The following is a 20,925-nucleotide window of genomic DNA, read 5'->3' as shown; positions in this document are numbered from 1 at the left end:
TCACACACACCCGCTACTGTGTATTTCCAAGTCTAATTCTGTCACTAAACCCATACCTGTCACCCAGCGCCTAAATACTAGGCCTCAAATTTAAATCCCTCTAAATCTCTCGTTACCCACCGCTGTACTGTTGTTGCTGGGCAAGATATTTAGTGTCCGTCAAAGCACATTTTTTGTTCTGGGTTGAAGTACAATTCCCAATTTAGCAATTTCATAATTTAGTGGTTTCTGCTATATCAGAGCTATTTGAAATCTATCCCTAAAAGGGTATATAATATTGAAGGTGCACATAGGGTCATTCAGAATAACTTCACACACACGCTTCTGTGCATTTCCAAGTCTAATTCTGTCACTAAATCCATACCGGTGACCCAGCGCCTAAATACTAGGCCTCAAATTTAAATCCCTCTAAATCTCTCGTTACCCACCGCTGTACTGTTGTTGCTGGGCAAGATATTTAGTGTCCGTCAAAGCACATTTTTTGTTCTGGGTTGAAGTACAATTCCCAATTTAGCAATTTCATAATTTAGTGGTTTCTGCTATATCAGAGCTATTTGAAATCTATCCCTAAAAGGGTATATAATATTGAAGGTGCACATAGGGTCATTCAGAATAACTTCACACACACGCTTCTGTGCATTTCCAAGTCTAATTCTGTCACTAAATCCATACCGGTGACCCAGCGCCTAAATACTAGGCCTCAAATTTAAATCCCTCTAAATCTCTCGTTACCCACCACTGTACTGTTGTTGCTGGGCAAGATATTTAGTGTCCGTCAAAGCACATTTTTTGTTCTGGGTTGAAGTACAATTCCCAATTTAGCAATTTCATAATTTAGTGGTTCCTGCTATATCAGAGCTATTTGAAATCTATCCCAAAAAGGGTATATAATATTGAAGGTGCACATTGGGTCATTCAGAATAACTTCACACACACCCGCTACTGTGTATTTCCAAGTCTAATTCTGTCACTAAACCCATACCTGTCACCCAGCGCCTAAATACTAGGCCTCAAATTTAAATCCCTCTAAATCTCTCGTTACCCACCGCTGTACTGTTGTTGCTGGGCAAGATATTTAGTGTCCGTCAAAGCACATTTTTTGTTCTGGGTTGAAGTACAATTCCCAATTTAGCAATTTCATAATTTAGTGGTTTCTGCTATATCAGAGCTATTTGAAATCTATCCCTAAAAGGGTATATAATATTGAAGGTGCACATAGGGTCATTCAGAATAACTTCACACACACGCTTCTGTGCATTTCCAAGTCTAATTCTGTCACTAAATCCATACCGGTGACCCAGCGCCTAAATACTAGGCCTCAAATTTAAATCCCTCTAAATCTCTCGTTACCCACCGCTGTACTGTTGTTGCTGGGCAAGATATTTAGTGTCCGTCAAAGCACATTTTTTGTTCTGGGTTGAAGTACAATTCCCAATTTAGCAATTTCATAATTTAGTGGTTCCTGCTATATCAGAGCTATTTGAAATCTATCCCAAAAAGGGTATATAATATTGAAGGTGCACATTGGGTCATTCAGAATAACTTCACACACACCCGCTACTGTGTATTTCCAAGTCTAATTCTGTCACTAAACCCATACCTGTCACCCAGCGCCTAAATACTAGGCCTCAAATTTAAATCCCTCTAAATCTCTCGTTACCGCTGTACTGTTGTAGCTGGGAAAGTTATTTAGTGCCCGTCAAAGCACATTTTTTGTTCTGGGTTGAAGTACAATTCCCAATTTAGCAATTTCATAATTTAGTGGTTCCTGCTATATCAGAGCTATTTGAAATCTATCCCAAAAAGGGTATATAATATTCAAGGTGCACATTGGGTCATTCAGAATAACTTCACACACACGCTTCTGTGCATTTCCAAGTCTAATTCTGTCACTAAATCCATACCGGTCACCCAGCGCCTAAATACTAGGCCTCAAATTTATATCCCGCTGAATTTGAATACAATACATTGGGCCAAATAATATATTTGTTGTTGTGGTGAACCATAACAATGAGAAAAACATCTAGTAAGGGACGCGGACGTGGACATGGTCGTGGTGGTGTTAGTGGACCCTCTGGTGCTGGGAGAGGACGTGGCCGTTCTGCCACATCCACACGTCCTAGTGTACCAACTACCTCAGGTCCCAGTAGCCGCCAGAATTTACAGCGATATATGGTGGGGCCCAATGCCGTTCTAAGGATGGTAAGGCCTGAGCAGGTACAGGCATTAGTCAATTGGGTGGCCGACAGTGGATCCAGCACGTTCACATTATCTCCCACCCAGTCTTCTGCAGAAAGCGCACAGATGGCGCCTGAAAACCAACCCCATCAGTCTGTCACATCACCCCCATGCATACCAGGGAAACTGTCTCAGCCTCAAGTTATGCAGCAGTCTCTTATGCTGTTTGAAGACTCCGCTGGCAGGGTTTCCCAAGGGCATCCACCTAGCCCTTCCCCAGCGGTGAAAGACATAGAATGCACTGACGCACAACCACTTATGTTTCCTGATGATGAGGACATGGGAATACCACCTCAGCATGTCTCTGATGATGACGAAACACAGGTGCCAACTGCTGCGTCTTTCTGCAGTGTGCAGACTGAACAGGAGGTCAGGGATCAAGACTGGGTGGAAGACGATGCAGGGGACGATGAGGTCCTAGACCCCACATGGAATGAAGGTCGTGCCACTGACTTTCACAGTTCGGAGGAAGAGGCAGTGGTGAGACCGAGCCAACAGCGTAGCAAAAGAGGGAGCAGTGGGCAAAAGCAGAACACCCGCCGCCAAGAGACTCCGCCTGCTACTGACCGCCGCCATCTGGGACCGAGCACCCCAAAGGCAGCTTCAAGGAGTTCCCTGGCATGGCACTTCTTCAAACAATGTGCTGACGACAAGACCCGAGTGGTTTGCACGCTGTGCCATCAGAGCCTGAAGCGAGGCATTAACGTTCTGAACCTGAGCACAACCTGCATGACCAGGCACCTGCATGCAAAGCATGAACTGCAGTGGAGTAAACACCTTAAAACCAAGGAAGTCACTCAGGCTCCCCCTGCTACCTCTTCTGCTGCTGCCGCCTCGGCCTATTCTGCTGCTGCCGCCTCGGCCTCTTCCTCCGCCTCTGGAGGAACGTTGGCACCTGCCGCCCAGCAAACAGGGGATGTACCACCAACACCACCACCACCACCTCCGTCACCAAGCGTCTCAACCATGTCACACGCCAGCGTTCAGCTCTCCATCTCACAAACATTTGATAGAAAGCGTAAATTCCCACCTAGCCACCCTCGATCCCTGGCCCTGAATGCCAGCATTTCTAAACTACTGGCCTATGAAATGCTGTCATTTAGGCTGGTGGACACAGACAGCTTCAAACAGCTCATGTCGCTTGCTGTCCCACAGTATGTTGTTCCCAGCCGGCACTACTTCTCCAAGAGAGCCGTGCCTTCCCTGCACAACCAAGTATCCGATAAAATCAAGTGTGCACTGCGCAACGCCATCTGTAGCAAGGTCCACCTAACCACAGATACGTGGACCAGTAAGCACGGCCAGGGACGCTATATCTCCCTAACTGCACACTGGGTAAATGTAGTGGCAGCTGGGCCCCAGGCGGAGAGCTGTTTGGCGCACGTCCTGCCGCCGCCAAGGATCGCAGGGCAACATTCTTTGCCTCCTGTTGCCACCTCCTCCTTCTCGGCTTCCTCCTCCTCTTCTTCCACCTGCTCATCCAGTCAGCCACACACCTTCACCACCAACTTCAGCACAGCCCGGGGTAAACGTCAGCAGGCCATTCTGAAACTCATATGTTTGGGGGACAGGCCCCACACCGCACAGGAGTTGTGGCGGGGTATTGAACAACAGACCGACGAGTGGTTGCTGCCGGTGAGCCTCAAGCCCGGCCTGGTGGTGTGTGATAATGGGCGAAATCTCGTTGCAGCTCTGGGACTAGCCAATTTGACGCACATCCCTTGCTTGGCGCATGTGCTGAATTTGGTGGTGCAGAAGTTCATTCACAACTACCCCGACATGTCAGAGCTGCTGCATAAAGTGCGGGCCGTCTGTTCGCGCTTCCGGCGTTCACATCCTGCCGCTGCTCGCCTGTCTGCGCTACAGCGTAACTTCGGCCTTCCCGCTCACCGCCTCATATGCGACGTGCCCACCAGGTGGAACTCCACCTTGCACATGCTGGACAGACTGTGCGAGCAGCAGCAGGCCATAGTGGAGTTTCAGCTGCAGCACGCACGGGTCAGTCGCACTACAGAACAGCACCACTTCACCACCAATGACTGGGCCTCCATGCGAGACCTGTGTGCCCTGTTGCGCTGTTTCGAGTACTCCACCAACATGGCCAGTGGCGATGACACCGTTATCAGCGTTACAATACCACTTCTATGTCTCCTTGAGAAAACACTTAGGGCGATGATGGAACAGGAGGTGGCCCAGGAGGAGGAGGAGGAGGATGAGGAAGAGGGGTCATTTTTAGCACTTTCAGGCCAGTCTCTTCGAAGTGACTCAGAGGGAGGTTTTTTGCAACAGCAGAGGCCAGGTACAAATGTGGCCAGCCAGGGCCCACTACTGGAGGACGAGGAGGACGAGGATGAGGAGGAGGTGGAGGAGGATGAGGATGAAGCATGGTCACAGCGGGGTGGCACCCAACGCAGCTCGGGTCCATCACTGGTGCGTGGCTGGGGGGAAAGGCAGGACGATGACGATACGCCTCCCACAGAGGACAGCTTGTCCTTACCCCTGGGCAGCCTGGCACACATGAGCGACTACATGCTGCAGTGCCTGCGCAACGACAGCAGAGTTGCCCACATTTTAACCTGTGCGGACTACTGGGTTGCCACCCTGCTGGATCCACGCTACAAAGACAATGTGCCCACCTTACTTCCTGCACTGGAGCGTGATAGGAAGATGCGCGAGTACAAGCGCACGTTGGTAGACGCGCTACTGAGAGCATTCCCAAATGTCACAGGGGAACAAGTGGAAGCCCAAGGCCAAGGCAGAGGAGGAGCAAGAGGTCGCCAAGGCAGCTGTGTCACGGCCAGCTCCTCTGAGGGCAGGGTTAGCATGGCAGAGATGTGGAAAACTTTTGTCAACACGCCACAGCTAACTGCACCACCACCTGATACGCAACGTGTTAGCAGGAGGCAACATTTCACTAACATGGTGGAACAGTACGTGTGCACACCCCTCCACGTACTGACTGATGGTTCGGCCCCATTCAACTTCTGGGTCTCTAAATTGTCCACGTGGCCAGAGCTAGCCTTTTATGCCTTGGAGGTGCTGGCCTGCCCGGCAGCCAGCGTTTTGTCTGAACGTGTATTCAGCACGGCAGGGGGCGTCATTACAGACAAACGCAGCCGCCTGTCTACAGCCAATGTGGACAAGCTGACGTTCATAAAAATGAACCAGGCATGGATCCCACAGGACCTGTCCGTCCCTTGTCCAGATTAGACATTAACTACCTCCCCATAACCATATATTATTGGACTCCAGGGCACTTCCTCATTCAATCCTATTTTTATTTTCATTTTACCATTATATTGCGATGCTACCCAAAGTTGAATGAACCTCTCCTCTGCCTGTGTGCTAGGCCTAAATATATGCCAATGGACTGTTGCAGTGGTGGCTGACATGAAGCCTGATTCTCTGCTATGACATGCAGACTAATTCTCTGCTGACATGAAGCCAGATTGTCTGTTACGGGACCTCTCTCCTCTGCCTGGGTGCTGGGCCTAAATTTATGACAATGGACTGTTGCAGTGGTGGCTGACGTGAAGCCTGATTCTCTGCTATGACATGCAGACTGATTCTCTGCTGACATGAAGCCAGATAGTCTGTTACGGGACCTCTCTGCTCTGCCTGTGTGCTAGGCCTAAATATATGCCAATGGACTGTTGCAGTGGTGGGTGACGTGAAGCCTCATTCTCTGCTATGACATGCAGACTGATTCTCTGCTGACATGAAGCCAGATTCTCTGTTACGGGACCTCTCTCCTCTGCCTGTGTGTGTGCTGGGCCTAAATATATGCCAATGGACTGTTGCAGTGGTGGCTGACGTGAAGCCTCATTCTCTGCTATGACATGCAGACTGATTCTCTGCTGACATGAAGCCAGATTCTCTGTTACGGGACCTCTCTCCTCTGCCTGTGTGCTAGGCCTAAATATATGCCAATGGACTGTTGCAGTGGTGGCTGACGTGAAGCCTCATTCTCTGCTATGACATGCAGACTAATTCTCTGCTGACATGAAGACAGATTCTCTGTTACGGGACCTCTCTCCTCTGCCTGGGTGCCGGGGCCTAAATATCTGAGAATGGACTGTTCCAGTGGTGGGTGACGGGAAGCCAGATTCTCTGCTATGGAACCTCTCTCCAATTGATTTTGGTTAATTTTTATTTATTTAATTTTTATTTTAATTAATTTCCCTATCCACATTTGTTTGCAGGGGATTTACCTACATGTTGCTGCCTTTTGCAGCCCTCTAGCCCTTTCCTGGGCTGTTTTACAGCCGTTTTAGTGCCGAAAAGTTCGGGTCCCCATTGACTTCAATGGGGTTCGGGTTCGGGACGAAGTTCGGATCGGGTTCGGATCCCGAACCCGAACATTTCCGGGATGTTCGGCCGAACTTCTCGAACCCGAACATCCAGGTGTTCGCTCAACTCTACTCCTGATCTAATTCAGAGTGTTACTATGTATCTACTATACAGCTGCAACTGTAACTGCAACTAAGGATTTATTCCAACCATGAAGGTGTCTCCACAAAGACATTCCAAAAAATATTCTGTACACCTCACCATTATGCCTATGGTATACCAGCTTCTTGGTCATCCCATTCCAAAACCATGGGTGTTAATATAGCGTTGGACTCACTTTTGTAGGTATAACAGCCTCCTATCTCATGAGAAAGCTTTCCAGAAGATTTTGGTGTGTCTTTGTGGGACATTTGTGCCCATTCAGCCAAAAGAAAATTTGTGAGGTCAAGCATTGATGGTGGACAAGAAGGTCTTTCTCACAATCATCATTCCCATCACATCCCAAAGATGTTTACTGAGGTTGAGGAACTAGAGTTCCCAAACATTAAACTCCTCAAACCATGTATTTATTATTGGATCAGTGATTGTGCAGGGTTTGAACTAAGAGTGCTAAAGCTGGCCATACACAGTTCGGTCTACATATAGCCATGCTCTCGAAGTAACATGAACTCTTGGATCTGCAGATTATGAATGCTTTTCAATAGAGAATCTGGATAAGCAACCACCAGATGCCAGTTATCTGCCTAGGGAACAAAATATCTGACTAATTAAAAATACAGCCTTTGTCAAGTCAAGGGAATGCTGTTTTATGCTCACATCCATTCCAGTAGATTCAAATTTTTGGCAAATTCTGCCTATTTTCTGTATGGTGGTCTAAAACAAGGATATACAGTGGATACCATTGATAAGGTCCCAAAGCAAAGTTAGCACTGGTTCCTCCCATCATACTGTTCACAGTAGATGGCAGGCTGAACAGTAGTCATTCCACCAGATGCATAAATAGAGTAGTTTTTTACTTTAGCTTTAAGCAAGTGGTAAATACTAGTAGACAGTAGTGCTAGTTAGGTGCCGAGGAGAGTCCATATCATCAGCAACCCAACTGACAACTTACTACCACAACTACCACAGTGTAATGGTGATTGATAGTAATATTCAGCCAGTGTAAGTGATCTGCAGATAATTAGCACTGATTATGTTAGTCAATGTTAAGCATCCAGTAACCTTGATCCATGGTGGCCAAGATGTCTAAAAAGTCTAGGGGTAAAAAGGGTTATCCGAGATAATTGAAAATTTCCGACAAGGCCTAAAATTATATAAAAGTCTAATGAAATAGACGTTTTGGACATTTCAGCTAACAATTGTTTAAGAACTAAATGCAAACTACTGTCTGCCAAGAATGTGATCTGTCAGATTGGATGTTTTAGGACATTGTCAGCTCACACTACAAGTGAATAACATGATTAACAAGACCTTTTTTGTTTTTGTTTTTTTAAATCAAATCTGATATGCCAGTTTAGTCAATGATCAAATCGTTCCCATGATCTGATGGCCAATTGATTGGTCACATTGGCCGATCATAATACCGAATTTTTCGCCGTATAAGACGCACTTTTTTCCCCCAAAAAGTGGGGGGAAAATAGCAGTGCGTCTTATACGGCGAATGCAGCTTATTTTGCGATTTGCGAATTTCCGTGCAAATTTTTTGCGCAAATTATTTTGCGATTTTCAATGATACACCCGCCGCGATGCAGGCTGGGAGGACGGGCGCTGGCAGTGTGTGAGTCATACGTCACGTGCCTGCGCCGCCCACTTTATGAATGAAGCAGGCGGCGTGGGCGCATGACGTATGACTCACGCTGCCAGCGCCTGTCCTCCCGGCCTGCCTCCTGCCTCCTCCCTCGTCTCGGCGAGCGCTTGTAGTTGTAAGTACTCCGCTCATTATGCGATTATGCACATAACTATTTACTATTAGACATACGATTATACAGTGAGCGGGGCCCGTGTAGTAGAATACAGTCACTGCACAGGCCCCGCTGTCATTATAAAGCCAGATGCCGGCCCCCAGCCCTGTATTGAGGGTCATTCACTACAGGGACACTTATGGAGGGGATCTGTGGATGACACATAGCATAAGATGCTATATATGTGTCATCCACAGATCCCCCCCATAACTGTCATACACAGAGACCCCAATAAGAGCCACCCACAGATCCCCCATAAGTGTCACCCACAGATCCCCCATAAGTGTCACCCACAGATCCCCCATAAGTGTCACCCACAGATCCCCCATAAGTGTCACCCACAGATCCCCCATAACAGTGCGTCACCCACAGATCCCCCATAACAGTGCGTCACCCACAGATCCCCCATAAGTGTCACCCACAGATCCCCCATAACAGTGCGTCACCCACAGATCCCCCATAACAGTGCGTCACCCACAGATCCCCCATAACAGTGCGTCACCCACAGATCCCCCATAACAGTGCCATCCACAGACCACAATTAGTTCAAAACCCACCAAAAGCACACCTTTTGGTTCAAAATATTTTTTTTATTATTTTCCTCCTCAAAAACCTAGGTGCGTCTTATAGGCCGGTGCGTCTTATACGGCGAAAAATACGGTAGTATTTGTTATCTCCTTATGACAGTGCAGCCAATACTCTATAGTTTAGAGAATTTGACATTTTAACTAATGCAGACCTTTCATTTGCTGGCATTTCACAGCTGACACTAGGGCTTAAACGGAAGAGTGATCAGCCAATGGGTGTATGATTAATTTGCCATGAAACTTTACTTACAAATTAATTTCTCCTATAGAGGTGTTAGTGTAGTGAAAGTGACTACACTTTATTTTTTTACTTATATGCTAAACACCTGAACTAATAGGAAGTAAATGGTGTCTAGTGAACAGATACATATATCTAGTAGAAAATGTAAATGTAATATTAGAGCTATAGCTACAAAAAAAAATCACCAAATTATATTTATATATGAGTAAGTCCGATATGAAGTGTTTTATGGTCACTGCTTCTTTACTTGTGTGTGTTTTAATACAGAGCCTCATTGTAAGTTACTGAGTAAATATAATGAGCTATTCATAGAGACTAGCAATGCATTATGGACCATCTAGTAGAGCAGAAGTTTGTTTTTTCAAGGACTCTCTCCTTATGAAAACTATGGCTTATTGGTTTGCCCAGTAAAGGACTCCCTAGATGTGCAATATATTTCATAATCATGGAAGTGGTTAGGAGACCATATTTCATGGCTAAGGATCCCTGTGGGTCTATAAAGACAGCAGTGTTCTACCAAATATAAATAAACTAGGAGTATATACCAAGCTGTTGGTCCTCTGTATACACGCACTGCCTGAAAATATTTTTATATCTGTTGCTTAATAATATTTATTTATTTGAAAGAGCCATTAAGGTAAGTCCATGGTGCTGTACTATGAAGAGGGGTTACACATACATAATATAAAAAATAAAATAAACATAAAACTAATAACAGACTGGTACAGAGGGGGAGAGGACCCTGCCCCCGAGAGCTTACAATCTACAAGAGAAGGAGAAAGAACACTGTAGGTGAGGGTAGAAGCAGCTCAGTCTGGCTATGTGGTGGCAGCATGCTCATTTCAAGTGGTAGGCTTTCCTGAACAGCTGGATTCGCAGGTTACTTTTGCAGGTTTTGGGGAGAGTCTGATGTCCTGAGGGAGCAAATTCATGGGAAGGGGAGAGGCACATGAGAAATATTATAGACAATTGTGTAAAGAACAGATAAGACGGGAGCAAAAAAGGATATCTTGTGACGATCAGAGATGTGTCTGGAAGGCAGATCAGAAAGGGGACAAATTGTGGATGGCCTTATATGTAGCTGTTAATATTTTAAACTTAATTTGCTAGGCAGTGGGGAGCCAGTGAAGGGATTGGCAGAGGGGAGAGGTGGATTTACCAGGTAGCGGAGTTGAGAATAGATTAGAATAGAGGACGTGAGAGTGCTAGATGGGAGGCCACAGAGGAGAGGCCACAGAGGAGAATGTTGCAGTAGTCCAGGCAGGAGATGATAAGGGCATTGACTAATATTTTAAATGACTCAAGACTGAGGCAGGAGCAAGTGTGAAAGATGTTCTTGAGTTTAAAGTGGCAGGTGGAGGTAAGGGTTTGGATGTATCATGGCTTGAAGGACACAGCGGACCTGTGAGACTGGAGAAACAGTGGTGCTGTTAACTGTAGTGGATAGGTCAAGTGGGGGGGGGGGCTGAGTGACATGATAAAAAGATGATGAATTCAGTTTTCTTTATGTTGAGTTTAAGGAAGCAGGAGGAGAAGAGTGAAGATATAGATGACAGACACGCTGGAATTCTAAATAAAAGGGAAGTAACATCTGGTCCAGAGTAGTAGATTTTAGTGTCATCAGCATAGAGGTGGTATTGGAAGCCATAGGACTCTTTGAGCTGTCCCAGGCCAAATATATAAATGGAGAAAAATAGGGAACCCAGGGCAGAGCCTTGAGGGACACCAACAAAGAGGAGGTGTCATGAGAAGGTGGTGTACGAATGGAAAATGCTAAAGGTTCTGTTGATGAGGAAAAAGGAGATCCAGGAGAGGGCCAGGTCTATGATGCCAAGGAAAGAGAGGGTTTGTGACAAGAAGGAGTGGTCGACAGTGTCAAAGGTAGAGCACCAGTCAAGAAGGAGGAGGACACATTAATGACGTTTGGAAGCTAGTAGATTAATGGCAGCTTTGGTTAGGGCTGTTTCAGCGGAGTGATTAGGTCTGAAGCTGGATACAAATAGAGTACAAATACAATACAAAATAAAACTGACCCACATATCATTTGTAGGTACCATCACATTTATAATTTTATATACACAATATGCAGGTTAAAGAGGACCTTTCATCGGTCCAAACATTGTGAACTAAGTATCATGAGTCATGACATATACAGCGGTGCCCAGGGATCTCACTGCACTTACTATTATTCCTGGGCGCCGCTCTGTTCTCCTGTTATGTCCTCTGGTATGTTCGGGGACTTGGTTATAGTATGTTCTCCTGGGCGTCTCATTCTCCTAGACTGTAGCGCTGGCCAATCGCAGCGCACAGCTCACAGCCTGGGAGAAAAAACCTCCCAGGTGTTAGCTCTGCGCTGCGATTGGCCAGCTCTACAGCCTAGGAGAAGGAGTCACCCAGGAGAACAAGGGCAGTCTCCACCTACTATAACCAAGTCCCCTAAGTCTCCGCTTACTATAACCAAGTCCCCGAACATACCGGAGGACATAACGGGAGAACGGAGCAGCGCCCAGGGATAATAGTGTGTGCAGTGAGATCCCTGGGCGCCGCTGTATATGTCATGATACTTAGTTCACAATGTTTGGACCAATAAAAGGTCCTCTTTAAGGACATATCTATCCCAGGCAACAAAATAAAAAGTAACTGTACAAAGTTAGTCCATAACATGCAGCGTGATTGAGCCTTAAAGCATGTATGGTGGTATCTTTGGAGCTGAAGGCATTCTATGTGCTTCTAGTGAAAGTACTTCCATAATATGGCATGTGATGCAGCATACCAAGATTTGTTTCTCATAGATTCATACAGAAAATTCTAGGTATGTCTCCATTTGAATGCAAATGTACAGTATTTATTGTAGTTGAAACAAGTGATTCTAAAGAGAGAAAAGACATAACATTAGGTACAGTTGTGTTCAAAATAATAGTAGTCAGACATCACTGTTTTTGGTAGAAATTATATTTTTACATGGCAAATAATTTAATAGCAGGTGTAGTAGAGTAATAGAAATCCAACAGACCTAACAGTCATGACATGCATGCTGCTGATTTTGTGTAATTGAATCACCAATTGAAAGAGGCATGTTCAAAATAATAGCAGTGTGAATTTCAATGAGTGAGGTCATTCATTGTTTGAAAAACAGGTGGCAATCATTGCCCTTATTTAAGGAAGGAAGGCAGCAAATGTTGTACATGCTGGTTACAGTGCATTTCTCAAATTCTAAGGAAAATGGGTTGTTTCAGACATTGTTCAGAAGAACAGCGTACCTTGATTAAAAAGTTGATTGAAGAGGGGAAAACATATAAAGAAGTGCAAAAAATGATAGACTGCTTAGCTAAAATGATCACAAATGCTTTAATATGGCAATCAAAACCTGAAAGATGTGGAAGAAAGCGAAAACCTACCATTCAAATGGATAGAAGAATAGCCAAAATGACAAGGACTCAGCCAACAATAAAATAGATAAGTTCCTGAAATCACCCCTCCCAAATGAAAAGAACACAGCTAAAATAAAATCGACTGCGAACTTAAAGAAACCTGCGAGAATTCCCCAAACTGATGAACTATCCGATAACGGATCAGTGGAGGCAGGACATGAGACAGGAGAGGAAAGTCTCTCTGCACAAATGCGAACTGAATACGATCCTTCAGTTCTGAATAAAATCTTGTGCGCCGTGGAAAATAACGGCACCTTAGTGCAAGGGATGGCTACCCAGCTGGGCTCAGTGCAGAGTGATATTGCCTTAATTAGAGAAGATCTTGTAAATATCCGGGAGCGAGTCTATAATGTTGAAAAAATAGTTGATTCCTTGCAAACCGATGTGGAAATGCTAAGATCCAAAACCGTGCTCCTGGCTTCAGAAAATCAATCATTACAAAATAAGCTGGAGGATCTGGAAAACAGGGCAAGGCGAAATAATGTCCGCATAATTGGCTTTCCAGAAGGAGCTGAAGGTCGACAGTTAGAGGAACAACTCAAAGATGTGGTTTTGAACAATCTTGGTAGTGATTACTTTTCCTCGATGTTTCAAATAGAAAGAGCCCATCGAATACCAGGGGGGAAACCTACTCCAGGGAGGCCGCCGCGAGCAATTATAATGAAATTATTATTGTCTGCTGATAGAGATATGATACTGAAAAGAGCAAGAGAGTGCACACCTACTGAATATCAGGGCACTAAATTGCTCTTTTTTCCAGACTTTGCTCGGCAGACCCAGGAAAAAAGAAGAAATTTTATAGAGATTAAAAAACGCTTGGCGTCCAAGGACATTAAATATTCTTTACAGTATCCAGCGAAACTAAGAGTGATCCATAAGGGAATTGTTCAATTTTTTGAAAAACCACAACAAGCGCTAGACTGGATGGAGCAAATGGGCATATGAAATTGCGCAATATCATTATGGAGGGGGCGGGGGGGTTGGGGTAAGGGAGAACGGCCGGAGGTTTAGAGGTTCGCTGATTAGATCGGGCGGATCAATGGAGAGGGGAGGGGGGAACCCACCTTGCAGGTTTGGGGTTGTGTGTTTTTTTTTTTTTTTTTTTTTTTTCCTTTATTTTTTTTATTTTTTTATTTTTTTTTGCTTTGGTGTTTTTTTTTTTTTTTTTTTTTTTTCTTTCTTGCTACAGTGAAGGATGTCCACTAGAATTGTAACTTGGAATATTAGAGGGCTTGGGGAAAGGGTCAAACGACAAGCTATCATGGATGCACTTAAAAGATATCTTCCAGCAATTATCTGCATGGTAGAAACTCATCTTACTAGAGAAACCGTGTCCCGCTTGACAACGGGATGGTACTCTCAATCTTATCACTCTACCTTTAGCAGCTCTTCTAGGGGCGTCTCAGTTCTGATTCATAATTCTGTGGACTTTACCCTTATAGAATCCTATATAGATGACCAGGGAAGATTTATCTTTTTGCATGGTAAGCTGCATGGCTATAGTTATATCCTTGCTTTCTTTTATATACCTCCGCCTTTTTCAATGTATCCACTGATCCAGCTAACACTTTTTTTTGAAGGGAGATCAGAATGCCGGCTAGTTCTGATGGGGGACTTCAATGCAGTAATGGACCCCAATAAAGATAGATTTACATCAGATGCAGAACGGGGGAGGAGCTTATGTACTTCCCCGCTGCCACAATTCTGCCTGGAGGTTGGACTGGTGGATATATGGGAACATCTTGGCGGAGGTAAGCGAGTATATTCTTGTGTTAGCAGGGGCGGTAGAGCAATGTCTAGAATTGATTTAGCATTTACTAATGAGAGTAATCTGAGTAACATCCGCAAGATACGATATGGGGTAAGAACAATTTCGGATCATTCACCCGTACTGGTTGAGGTTTGCACTGGGAAGAACAAGGATAATAGGGGGCTAGGATTTAAGTTGAATCCATATTGGTTTACTATTATGGACAATCTTCAGTCCACTAAATCTCTGATATCCTCCTTTTGGGAGGTGAATCGCCCCTCTGCCAACATCAATATAGTATGGGATGCCCTGAAAGCATATCTGAGGGGGGTCTTTATAAGCGAGATTGCGGCAGTAAAGAGAACATTTAAAAAAAAAGAGGAGGAACTGGCCAAGGCTGCTGCAGACACAACTGAGCGATTTTCCAGTCAACCTACTGAGTATAACAGGGAAGAGATGCAGAGGGCCAGTTGCTCCTTGGAAAAATATATAATAGAGAAAGCAAATCATAGAGTATTTTTCAAGGGCTTAAAATATTTTTCGGAGTCTGGACGTCCTGGTAGGCTGCTAGCTAGGATAATCACACAACAAGACAAGAAAAATCAATCTATTGTCGCTATTCGTAATATAGCGGGGGAAATTATAACAGATCCAGAAGGAATCAGGGACACTTTTCTACAATATTTTATTCAGACATACAGTCCGCCTTCTGGCCTGTCACCCGACCTGGCGACGCGGTTCCTGGAGAGGATTTCACTTTCTACTCTAAACAAAGCCCAAATAGAATATCTGGAAGAGGAGTTGTCTCTTTCGGAGCTCCAGGAGGCTTTGGGATCTGTCTCGGGGAATTCGTCGCCAGGTATGGATGGTCTTCCATATGAGGTCTACCGCAAGTACAGCGATGTGATTTTCCCTCAGCTGTTAGAGGTCTTCTCCCAGGCAACACAGGCAGGGAGCTTACCATGTACTATGATGGAGGCTCTTATCGTTTTAATTCCTAAAAAGGACAAGGACCCGATAGAAATGAGCTCTTATAGACCAATTTCGCTACTAAACACAGACGCTAAGTTATTATCCAAAGTTTTGGCTAGGAGGCTTTCACGGGTCATATCCACTATTATCCACCCAGACCAAAATGGTTTTATGCCCAAAAGGGGTACCCATCACAACCTGCACAGGCTATTTATGAATATTCAGTCCCCGGGGTGCGGCGCCCGCTCCATCCTGTCGTTGGATGCCACCAAAGCCTTCGACAGGGTGGAGTGGACTTTTCTCTGGGAGGTGATGAAAAAAATGGGCTTTGGCCCTAGATTTATGGCGATGGTTCAGTTATTATATAGCTCCCCAGCTGCTAGGATCAGGATTAACGACACGATTACAGAGAGCTTCACCTTAGGAAGAGGCACCCGTCAAGGATGTCCTCTCTCCCCTCTTTTGTTCAATATTTATATTGAACCTTTAGCAGCCAGTATAAGGCAGGATCTGCAGGTGGCCGGCTTCGGTATAATGGGGAAGTATGACCGTGTATCTCTTTACGCAGATGATATCTTGGTTTTTCTTCATCAAACAGAAACCACTCTCCCTCGTATAATGAATTTGGTTGGTTCTTTCTCTGCTCCGTCTGGCCTGGAGATCAATTGGGAGAAGACTGTTCTCCTCCCTATAGACGAGCTGCGAGGCGATTGGGATAACCAGTTAACAGTCTCTGAATCAATAAAGTACCTGGGGATTTCAGTTTCTGCCAAACCTCAGGAATATCTACAACTTAACTTGATTCCCCTGCTGATAAAGTTGAGGGCTAAAATCAAGATATGGCAAAAAATTCTGCATACAAGAGCTGATAGAATTTCTCTAATAAAAATGGTAGTACTTCCCCAGGTTCTTTATGTCCTGCGCAACTCACCTGTATGGATCGCAGATAAGTATTTTAGATTGATAGAGCGGATGCTTAATGATCTATTATGGGGGAGGAAGCGTGTTAGATTGAAGGCGCTTTATTTCTCCATGCCTTATAACCAGGGAGGCCTTAATCTCCCCTATTTTAGGGGTTACTTTATGGCCTCTCAACTCTGCCTTTTTAAGGACTGGGAAAATAGCAGCTTTTGCAGTAAAGTGGTGAAAGACTCAGGTTTTACGGATTTCCTTACTGTATTGGAGTCCGACTATTTATCAAATATACAGACCGGGCATACACTTTTCTGCAGAATGGCTATAAAGACCTGGCGGGTTATTAGGAGCTGGTGTGGAGTTAAGGCATCACTTATATGTACCCCACTATGGCATAATCCAAAGCTTTTGAATTTAAGGGACTTGAATTGCTGCCAGTATTGGAGGACTAGGAATGTTGAGTACTTACATCAGGTGGTTAGTGGTGGACAAATTCTGTCCTCGATGGAATTGGGGCAAAGGGCTAATCTGAGTGAGGTGGCCTGGTACGCATATTTTCAATTGAGGTCTGCACTTTCTAGTACTTTGAATAGTCACCTTTTTCTTATAGATACTCCTGAATTTTTACACGATTTAATTATTAAGAAACCCGCCACGAAAATTAAAATATCACATTGCTATAGACACTTAATGAAACATTTTTTTTTGGGTCTTCTTTCACCAGGACAGAAGTCCTGGTCTTCGTTACTTTTAGAGGTGGGTCCCCCAGATTGGGAGAACATAGGGGAAAGTTTAAAATATGTTTCACACAATTTTAATCACACTGTTGTACAATTTAACATTTTGCACAAAATATATGTGACACCTATGTGGTTATATAGAAGAGGACTTAGAGCCTCCTCCGATTGCCCACGCTGTGGCGACTCCGAGGCAGACCACTTACACCTGTTTTGGGACTGCCCAATGGTGGGCAGCTATTGGAGATCGGTCCAGACCACTCTGGCTCGTAAACTCAACATTGCTGTTCCTCTGTCTCCCAGGATATGGGTCTTGGGAGACTTATCGGAGGTTAATTATCAGCCCATAAAACGTAAATTATTGATTAAGGTTATGTTCTTGGCCAGGCTTCTTGTTTCCAGGTTATGGTTTAGTTCCTCCGCTCCAGATTGCAGCAATTGGCTGGCCTTGGTAGAGAAAGTGAAAAGCTATGAGAGGATTCTGTATAAACAAAGAGGATCCTATTTAAAATGGGGTAAACTGTGGGAAGACTGGGATATGGTTAATTAATTTGGATTTTATTTATATTTTTTTTTTTTTTTTTTTTTATATATATATTTTTTTTTTTTTTTTTTTTATGTGTGTATATGTATGTGTATGTGCATGTGTATATATGTATATGCACGTATGTATGTGTGTGTATATGTGTATGCATGCATATGTACCTTTTTTTTTTTTTTTTTTTTTTTTTTTTACTCCTGCAAGGTTGGGAGGGGGGGGGGGGGAATAGATGGGGTGGGCCGGGGATGATCTTAGACTTTATAATATTATAAATGTTATGTGGATATGTTTTTTTGCACTATAAATAAAATATATATAAAAAAAAAAAAAAGAAAAACAGGTGGCAATCATTGCCCTTATTTAAGGAAGGAAGGCAGCAAATGTTGTACATGCTGGTTACAGTGCATTTCTCAAATTCTAAGGAAAATGGGTTGTTTCAGACATTGTTCAGAAGAACAGCGTACCTTGATTAAAAAGTTGATTGAAGAGGGGAAAACATATAAAGAAGTGCAAAAAATGATAGACTGCTTAGCTAAAATGATCACAAATGCTTTAATATGGCAATCAAAACCTGAAAGATGTGGAAGAAAGCGAAAACCTACCATTCAAATGGATAGAAGAATAGCCAAAATGACAAGGACTCAGCCAACAATCAGCTCCAGGAAGATCAAAGAAGGTCTAAAGTTACCAGTGAGTACTGTTACAATTAGAAGACGCCTATGTGAAGCCAAGCTATCTGAAAGAAGTCCTCGCAAAGTCCCACTGTTGAAAAAAAGACGTGCTGAAAAGGTTATAATTTGCCAAAGAGCACATTGACTGGCCTAAAGAGACATTTTGTGGACTGATGAAAGTAAGATTGTTCTTTTTGGGTCTAGTGGCCGGAGACAGTTTGTCAGATGACCCCCAAACACTGAATTCAAGCCACAGTACACTGTGAAGACAGTGAAGCATGGTGGAGCAAGCATCATGATATGGGGATGTTTCTCATACTAAGGTGTTGGGCCTATTTATCGCATACCAGGGATCAGTTTGAATACATCAGAATACTTGGAGAGGTCATGCTGCCTTATGCTGAAGAGGAAACTCCCTTGAAATGGGTGTTCCAACAGGACAACGACCCCAAACACACCAGTAAATGTGCAACATCTTGGTTCCAGACCAACAAGATTGACATTACGGAGTGGTCAGCCCAATTCCCGGATCTTAATCCAATAGAAAACTTGTGGGGTGACACCAAAAATGCAGTTTCTGAGGCAAAACCAAGAAATAGAGAAGAACTGTGGAATGTAGTCCAATCATCCGGGGCTGGAATACCTGTTCACAGGTGCCAGAAGTTGGTTGACTCCATGCAGCACAGATGTACATAATAAATAAACCAATTTGTTTTCTACCATTGGTTGTGGATTTGCGCCTGTTACTCTGTCCGTTTTTCTTGGACTTTCTTGGTCCACCAAACCCACAGTTCCCATACTCGCCCATTCGGCGGTTCGGCACCGACCAAAGGGTGTTTGGACAAAGCCGGCGGCACCAACCAACCCTCATGAGTACTCAGCTCTCATTGTAGTTGCACCCAATTGGTGCAACTCTAACAGGTGAGCATATTACCTCCCGTCTGAAAGGGGAAATAATCCTTTACATATTCACCCAATGAGCGCCTTCTCTTTCCTTTTTTTTGTCTACAACCGCCACAATGCCACCATGACATGGACAACTAACATTCTTGAAAGATAGGTGATATCCTATCTAATCCCATCTAGTGCTTAAAAGTCATTGGGACTCTTTGTAAATAATGTGTCCTATATTTATACATTTCAATATTTTCATGAGATGATAGCAACATGGTGAGCTAGGACAAAGCACCAGCCCCAGGTAGCACCTCTTTAAAAGTTACATAAGCAGCATAGCTTGTTCAGCTACACTGCTGGTGTAACTCCCATTTACAGAAATGAGAATTATGGAAACAATGGAGGGGCTACGACTACCCTGCAATCCAGTGGCGGTAGCACCTGTTCTTACAGTGTGCAAGCACGACCACCACTGCTGGATTACAGGGAGGTCATAACCCCTGGGTACGAACAGTCTATAATGCGATGGAAAAATGAATCAAGCAAGCAAAGGCAATATGGATAATCACAATACATTAGTAAGCCCCTTTTATTCAGCCCTGAACCTGGACATAAGCTCCCCTTTAGGGGCGGACACAGACAGCAGAGGGCCCAAGCCAAAAGCCCAAGCCAAATTCTCAACCTAACCTATTCTGTCCTAACATTACTTATAGCAATACAAAACATACAGGTTAAGGCAACTTTCACACCCACGCCACTCCGCTCCGGCCACCTGATGCGGCAGAGAATGCAAGGAATTGGCCGGACACAAACTCAGGCATGCAGCGGTTTGTGTCCCGCTGATTCTCTGCATTTTTGCCAGATTATGGCCGATTTCTACCAGACCCTATTATAGTTCATGGGGCCGGCGGACATTCTGTCTGCATTCAGCAGTGCTGGAGCATTCCGGCAGGCTGTTCTCTGCTGGAAGAGCCTACCAGAATCACTAACTCAGATGTGAAGGTAGCCTAATAAGTGTTCACATACCTCTTACATCCAGTGATGTCTCCTTTGATGTAGATGTTCTCTGTCCTCATCTTCTCCTTTCAGACCACACCGCCATGATGACTTTTTTCAGTCATCTCTTCTCTCTGCAGAGTTTGACAGACAGACCTCTTAGTTTCCTAGTTTTCCATCATCCTCCCACCCCCAATACTGTGCCCGCTGTGCTCCCTATACTAGTTACATACAGATAGTTCTCCTTCAATAATTATTGGCACACAGGGTCCTAAAAAATAACTGTGCCCAGTAAACAGTGTCCCTGACACTAATAGTGTAAACATAATGTTCCCCAAAAGTAATTGTGCTAAGCTGATACCGTGCCAGGGTGCCGACCAAAGTTACAGTGCTCCCCAAAATCCCACCAATAGAAAAAATTATCTACCAGACAACACGTAGTAGTAATAGTGCCCTACAGTAATAATGTCTCCACTGTTTCCCAGAAGTAATAATGCTCCTATAGTGCTCATACTAGTATTCAAGTTCCTCATAGTCCCTCAACTGTAATAAAGCCCACCATAATGCCCCCGGTAGTAATAATTCTCTTTATAATGTGTAGATGGGCCAAATGGTTCTTATCTGCTGACACATTCTATGTTTCTATGTAACAATAGAAAAATTCCCCATTAAAATGTGCGCCAGTACATAAAAATGTCCTG

General features: G+C 44.3%; 1 protein-coding gene across 2 annotated transcripts in view; it reads left to right on the top strand.

Moving 5' to 3' along the window:
* LOC122932122 (non-compact myelin associated protein) overlaps positions 1-20,925 on the top strand; it is a 90,523-nt gene that overhangs the window by 58,053 nt on the left and 11,545 nt on the right. The window contains exon 1 of one of the 2 annotated variants that reach the window (XM_044286362.1): positions 14,011-14,499. The exons of the other annotated variant lie outside the window; for it this stretch is intronic. Coding sequence (XP_044142297.1) covers positions 14,049-14,499 — 451 coding nt within the window. The 5' untranslated portion in view covers positions 14,011-14,048. Of the gene's footprint in view, positions 1-14,010; positions 14,500-20,925 lie in introns of those variants that run through there. 2 annotated transcript variants of the gene reach the window in all.

Source organism: Bufo gargarizans, chromosome 3 (genome assembly GCF_014858855.1).
Source record: "Bufo gargarizans isolate SCDJY-AF-19 chromosome 3, ASM1485885v1, whole genome shotgun sequence".
Lineage (NCBI taxonomy): Eukaryota > Metazoa > Chordata > Amphibia > Anura > Bufonidae > Bufo > Bufo gargarizans.
This window is presented reverse-complemented; position numbering and strand designations above follow the sequence as displayed.